General features: G+C 34.3%; 2 protein-coding genes across 2 annotated transcripts; one reads left to right on the top strand and one right to left on the bottom strand.

The window, feature by feature from the left end:
• The first annotated feature begins 200 nt into the window (after positions 1-200).
• On the top strand, positions 201-1714 carry LOC111407150. Its single transcript, XM_023036474.1, has 2 exons — positions 201-393; positions 494-1714. Exons 1-2 carry the CDS (start codon positions 302-304, stop codon positions 1518-1520), a joined length of 1119 nt encoding a protein of 372 aa, XP_022892242.1. The 5' UTR covers positions 201-301; the 3' UTR covers positions 1521-1714.
• Positions 1715-1740: 26 nt separating this feature from the next.
• On the bottom strand, positions 1741-3600 carry LOC111407149 (CBS domain-containing protein CBSX5-like). The gene is made up of 2 exons (XM_023036473.1): positions 3173-3600; positions 1741-2680 (listed from the first exon to the last, which is right to left on the bottom strand). The coding sequence occupies exons 1-2, from the start codon at positions 3493-3495 to the stop codon at positions 1837-1839; spliced, it is 1167 nt and encodes a 388-aa protein (XP_022892241.1). The 5' UTR covers positions 3496-3600; the 3' UTR covers positions 1741-1836.
• Positions 3601-6757: the final 3157 nt, after the last annotated feature.

Raw genomic sequence — 6757 nt, 5'->3', positions numbered from 1 at the left:
TAATTTAGTGACTTTCTAGGAACTTTATGCAAAATTTAGTGACTATTAGGGAAGTTTTGAAATTTGGTGATCTTCTGAGAATTTTGGGCGAAGTTCAGCGACTATTTAGGAAATTTGAAGTTCGACGACCTCCTGAAATCTTTTGGAAAAGTTCAGTGACTATTTGGATAATTAACACCAAAACATTTTAACAAACTTGAATGACCGTAGTTGAAATTAACCTCTCGAAGTTAGGGCTCCGGAAACGGCAGCCTCAACCATTTCCTCTAAACAATTCCGCCACCGCCACACTATAAACCACATGCGTATAATCCCTTCGGGAAGCAATTGCACCACGACATCAATGAACGCATCACAAAATATGAAAGTCAGATTTTTGCTTCCCGAAAATCGGTAAGCTGATATACCTCTATTTACTGTATTTTAGTCATTTCAAGAACACAAACTCATTGTAGAACGTAAGAATCATGTTTTCTTGTTTACTCTGTAAAAGGGTATTCCCACTGCAGAATTATTTGGGTTACTCGTACTCCTTGCGTATTTTTCAGAATGCATTTTGTTATAAGATTTCGGACAACTCTCCTACTGCAAATAAACAAGAGAAAGTAGAGCAGATTCGAACCCTTTTAAGAAATTATGGATTGAGCGATGCCCAAATGACCAAAATTTCTAAAGTGCATCCTAGGTTTTTTCAGATCCATCCACAGAAACTCCTGCCGAAACTCGAATTCTTGAGCTCCATCGGTGTTTCAGGTGATCACTTTCAGAACATTATTGTGAAGAACCCTTTTTTATTGCAAAGAAGCCTAGAGAAGCAGCTAATTCCTAGTTACAATTTTCTGAAAAATATACCTCTTGCCAACAAAGACATTATAGGGGTTATGAGAAATAGTGTTAGATTACTTGGTACTAATGTGGAAAAGATGGCTTCTAATGTAGATGAATTGAGACGAATGGGCGTACCCCAGTCATCGATCTTATTAGTGATGCTTCACTATCCTTCTTTAGTGCTAGTAAATTGCATGAAGTTGAAAGGGAGGATAAACGATGTGATGAATTTGGGATTCAATCCTTTGAGAACAACGTTCGTCCAAGCAGTTCATGTGCTATGCGGAAGTAACAAACAAGGATGGGAGAACAAAGCGAAAGTTTATAGGAAATTTGGTTTGTCGGATTCTGAGATTCAATCGGCGTTTAGATCGCATCCTTTGTGTATGAGGTTGTCTGAAGAGAAAATTGCTCGGGGAATGGACTTCTTTGTAAACAAGATGGGGTTGTCGCCTGCCATTCTTGTGCAATGGCCTGTTGCTCTGTTTTATAACTTTGAGAAGAGAATTGTCCCGAGGTGTGGAGTGGTTAAAGTTTTGGTAGATAAAGGTTTGGTGAAGGAATATAATTTGATGTCTATTTTGGTCAGAACAGAGAAGCAATTTCTTGATAAGTTTGTGCGCAAGCACGAGGATGTTTTGCCTGAACTCAAGGACGAATATTATGCAGGATTGATCTCAAAGCACAATTGATTGAGGCAAGCTTGTGGCTAAAATCTTGAAATTTTGAGAGATCCTGTCGTTTTAGGAAGTAATTAGGATTTTTTTTTCTTGTGGATTACTTGGTACAGAAATGTAACTTCTCTTTCTTCGTACTTCTTTTCTGAGTATTGTCTAATTCAGCAAGACCAAGAGTATAATAAAGAGCCTGTTACCAATAAGTTCAACCAAGTTTAGTTCGCAAATTGAGATTAGGACGTAAATTCAATCTTATTATTCAAAAAGCTTTGTATCGACATATGACTCGAGCGATCACCATGTATGGTTCGATCCTGGTGATTTTTATTGCTTAAATGAATTCTCTTTTCAGGTTTACACCTACAACGCTCCTGAAAACTTTCAACATTCCGGCAAATGTTACAGTTCCGACCAAAGTATGGTCCTCTTCCACAACCCAAATACAGCTCAAGCGATGAGCAAGTGCTTGGATCATTACAGCTACAAGAGAACTCCACGGATAGCATACGATTGCCTCTGAACTCCTCCCCGGAGAATTCCGTCCTGAGCTACCACAAAAACTTGAACCTGACTCGTCATCCGAGGAACAACTGGAAGACAAAGATGCTGTCGAAGAATTAGAGAATTCCTCCATCAGTTCCAACATAGCCCCAAAATTTCTCTCTTCCAACCTCATTCTTACCAACTCGACCAAGTACTCTGGTGGACCACCACAATCAATATACGCCAATAGATCACCGGCTAAAAGAGTCGAAATTGCGGCTGCGACTAATTCATCACAGCAGGCAAGAGTCACCGGTGAGATTTCTCCAATCAATCTGTTAGCTTCGTCAATAACTGCGACTGATGTTTGCTCAACGAGAGAGCGAGAAAGATAGTCCAATGTGGATGACGCAGGTTTGAGGTAGTTAACAGTCATGATGTCGTGCTCAATTAGGTGGAGTGATTCAATTGTCATGCCAGGGATCGGGGAGAAGACTCCAATGGAGTTGAGAAGGAAACGGACAATGTCTTCTTGTGTTAACCAGCAGTATTCGCGACCGTTACAGTGCGTGGAGTCGAAAGAGAATGGTTTGTTGGGGAACTTTTTTCTTGCAAATGTGCTCCTGTGGTTTTGTATTGGTATCACCAGGTTTTGGGTGCCTTCAAGGATGCAATCTATTGCCTCCAATAAGCTGAATAATTCAGAAAGTGAGAACAAACAACGTTCAGAATACAGGAAATACAACAAATGTTAAACTTAGAGCAGAGGAAAGAAAATACGATAAATACATAGCCATTAGCCACAAGCTCATATTACAACTTCAAAGCAGAAGAATTCTTAGAATTGTTCAATTTTGTTAAATAAATAATGAATAACAATAAATAACAAGCTTGAGTTAGGTTTCCGTTCAATACGGGTGATGGAAAAGCACATCAAATCGGCTTCAAATTGCATTCAGAATTTTATATATAAATTCACAATTTATTTCCTCAATTAATTGTCTAAATTTAGATCGCTTTATACCGATGCCAAATTAACATCATACAAAGTAATATACAGAAACATCTACAGAAAAAGTATGTAATTTGGTCACGCAATTCATCTCCATCTTTTCTATGTCGTAATAAACAAATTTAATCGCAAATCCAAGGCAAAAATAATGAAAGAAAAAAACAAAACGGACCTAGAATTGGGTTCCAAATGCCTGACAATTGAAGGAACTTTTGGTAAAATCTCAGAAATTTGAGCCTCAACAGCCTTCAAAGGATTGGCCAAATTTTCTTCTTTGCAGAGAAAGCAAATTACATCTGTCAGGCAAATTTTGCCTACGCATTCAGAAGACTCGTTGGTTATATTGTCAAACGTCCAAACGCTGATATGAGTCTCTCCAGATCTCTTCAACGCCGTCACCGCGTCGGAGACCTTGGCGGATGCCGGAATCCACCTAATCGCTGGCTTTCCTAGGCACAAGTCTGATACATCTCCATTCAAAAAGCTTATTGCCATGCAATATAAAACTCGGAAATTTGTTAAGATAATATAGCGAAATGTGTATATATAGAGAAAGAGAGCCGTGAACTGCAAAGAGAACTACTGACGACGAAACGCTAGAATAAGAAATTTATAGGCGGCGATTACCGCTAATAGCCGGTAACCAATTTTCATTTTCTGTGTCAACAGGGACATTCATCGTTAGAGACGTGTTGCGGTAAATAAAATCAAACGAGTCAACCTCGGAACCAATATTAATAGGAGCTGTGTTTGATGCAACTAGGCCCTGTTTGGACTTCATTAAAAATAGATTTTGACAAAATATATATATTTAAAATAATATTTTTTTGAAAGTGTGATTAAAAATAAAAAATAAATTTTGTATATAATATTATATTATTAGAAAATATAGGATATTAGAAAATATAGGATTAAAAATAATAGAGAGAAAAATACTTTCTTTTATAAAATAGAGTCGAAACAGGGGCAAAGGAAATCCAGTGGGACGAATGGCATTTGAATTATGAAGGAAATATTGTACAAATGGGACCCGTGTCCGTATTACGGCCTAGTATTCGAAAATGAAATGAAATTCGCTTAGGTCATGCCGCTGCAAATTTAATTAGGTCAAATTTAGGAATGTATCCTAATTTTGACTCACCTACCTTGGATTATTGCGAGTGATTACTCCAAAAATTGAGTTAGGAATAAATCTAGAATTAGTCTGTATGTTTACAATTCCGATTAATATATACTATTTAACTGTAGGAGTTGATTCATGGAGGTCGTGATAGTGTGAATATCAAACTCATAATAAAACAAGTAAGTTAATGGGAATAGAAAATAGATAATTACTCGGCACTTGAAAGACGTATTGACATAAGCAGAAGTCACGCTTGATCGAATTATGCATTGTAAAAAAGACAATCAATGTGTTGTTGAACATTTGATTTTTTGTAAACCATATTTCAATTTTAGTAATCATACTAAGTTCGCGTAGTTAAAAATTAAGTTTTTAGTAAATTTTGGTAATAGTTTATAAAATGTATGGTCGAAAAATTGATAAGAGCCGTGGATCGTATGGGTGTATGATTAAAGTTAATTGTTGACTTTTGATTTAAATTTTTATCAATTTTTTAATGACAGTGAATTGAGACTAAATTTAGCAAAAAATAAAAATAAAAAATCACGCACGTCATATTTCCATACATTATGACGTTTATAATTATAAAAAAAGACCACATAACATAATAACATGTTCAACAAAAAGTATTTAAAATATCCGATGACTATGAACGATTTCTACTAAATAGGATTTTTCATATTTAATTCTTGAAATAATAAATTATAAGCAAATACTTTAAATTAATATTAGCTGAATTAAATGCTGAGTGTAGGAGTTAGTAAATATAATTCCTGTCTAATAATCATCCGTGCTAATAATTAATTAATACACCAATCATTGATCTCAATCAAAATCTAACATATAAAACTTGTATTATTAATTAGTAATTATTTATAAATTATAGAAAAATAATTGATCTATACAATTAACTAGATGCTCTAGAAACATCCAAAAAATAATGCTAAAATTTATGTGCCATTAGGTCAATCAAGCAATATATAATACACCTTTGGCTGTCTAATAAAAGTTTATTTAGAAGTAAATTTAAATTAATTTTATGTTAGTCCGCCACGCGTTGAAAAGATTCTCAACATTCACACACTAAAAATAAATACAAAAAAATAATAAATAATAAAAAAATTTAATTAAAATTATAAAAACTTTATTATCAATTTCATAAATTCAGAAATAATTATTTTACTTGAACGAGCTTAAAAAATTGGTCATATTACTTACAATAAATTTGGATTGGGTGAAAGTCAGACCGTATTGCCTCGACTCCAATGTTCGAAGATTTTTGTAGTTGTGTACACTTACGAAGTCTTCGGCCTATTTTCTTTTGTAACACTATCACACTTATGTCAATCATTGAGTCTAATGTATTAAACTTTAATAAGAGATTTATTTTCATGACTAAAAAAAAATATTTAAGAAAAACCGAAGGAGCGGTTCATACTAAATCGAGCCGTAAGGTAACAGGATCCCACGTCAGCTACTACGTATTCCATTTTAAGTGGTCCTGACTCTTTAATTTTTCAAAGGCCGGATAAAGGCAATGTTGCGCTAAACACCAAAAACGAATGTCCGGCGCATGATAAACCCCAATGTTTCCTCATAATATTTATTACGCCTGTAAGCGATGGGCATGGGCGCCGTTTCCTAACAGACCTCGTGTGTCCTCCGCGTTTGGTTTACGATGTCGTTTTCAAGCTGTCGGAACAAGACAACCATTGTACTTACAGATGGCATCAATTTACGAAAAGGACAAGTGTGTATATATAAAGCCGCGAACTCCTTATCCAAACCTTGACTACTTGACAAAAAAATGCATCGTAATTATCCGTACATATCCAAAAATTTGTCATTTTGTTTGGGTCTATCTTTTCAAAAAATACATTCTTAAACAGTGATTTAATATCATTTCAACCACACATTCTTCAATAAAATAATAATACACGCAAATTCAAAAATTTTCCATATTTTTTAACCACATATTTCCATCAATACATTATTCAAAAATTCATTTTTTCCCTCAAAATAGGGATCAAATAAGGGCTAAGATTTGAATCGAAATTTTTGCAAAAAAGAAAATCATTATAATTTGATATTTTAATTAGCTAATTCTCCATGTGATTAAATGGAACACCTCAGCCCTGTCACTTGGACATGTCAAAAATGTATGTTAGAATAGCAAAACTAGATTAAATGGGTACCGTATATATTTTTGTAGTACACTGCATACTTTTTTCATGTGTGATATATGCATACATTCCTTGTAGTATTCATTTTTATATACGTCGTGTGGGTATATATCGGTGGTGTATTGTCTAACGACTTGTCAATTCTATTCGGTATGAATTGTTTTTTTCTCTATCAATACTCGTGCTTTGCTAGATTAGGAGTAGAGGTGATAGACCATCTCCAATTATGCACCAAAATTTAAGGTAGGTTTTGCATCATTTTACACCAAATCTTGCACCAAACTAAAAATCAAATCCAAACATTACACAAAAATTTACAACAAATGAACAATGTTTAATCATTTTCTTCCTTGAAAAATTATTTCTTCATTTATTTTATAAATGCATAAATTACTAAATAAATAATTACGTTAAATTAACGAAAATATTAAATTCGCTAATAAATATAGAA

This window comes from Olea europaea, chromosome 13 (genome assembly GCF_002742605.1).
Source record: "Olea europaea var. sylvestris chromosome 13, O_europaea_v1, whole genome shotgun sequence".
In the NCBI taxonomy this organism is placed as follows: domain Eukaryota; kingdom Viridiplantae; phylum Streptophyta; class Magnoliopsida; order Lamiales; family Oleaceae; genus Olea; species Olea europaea.
Note: the sequence above shows the minus strand (reverse complement) of the source record. Positions and strands in the feature narration are given on the sequence as shown.

What these genes read in the sequence shown, in the direction of transcription:
- LOC111407150 (XM_023036474.1), top strand. Translation starts at nt 302, where the DNA reads ATGCGTATAATCCCTTCGGGAAGCAATTGCACCACGACATCAATGAAC. An exon ending in TTTTTGCTTCCCGAAAATCG is followed by an intron (nt 394 to 493) that starts GTAAGCTGATAT and finishes ACTCTGTAAAAG; the next exon opens with GGTATTCCCACTGCAGAATT.
- LOC111407149 (XM_023036473.1), bottom strand. Translation starts at nt 3,495, where the DNA reads ATGGCAATAAGCTTTTTGAATGGAGATGTATCAGACTTGTGCCTAGGA. An exon ending in CATTTGGAACCCAATTCTAG is followed by an intron (nt 2,681 to 3,172) that starts GTCCGTTTTGTT and finishes TGAATTATTCAG; the next exon opens with CTTATTGGAGGCAATAGATT.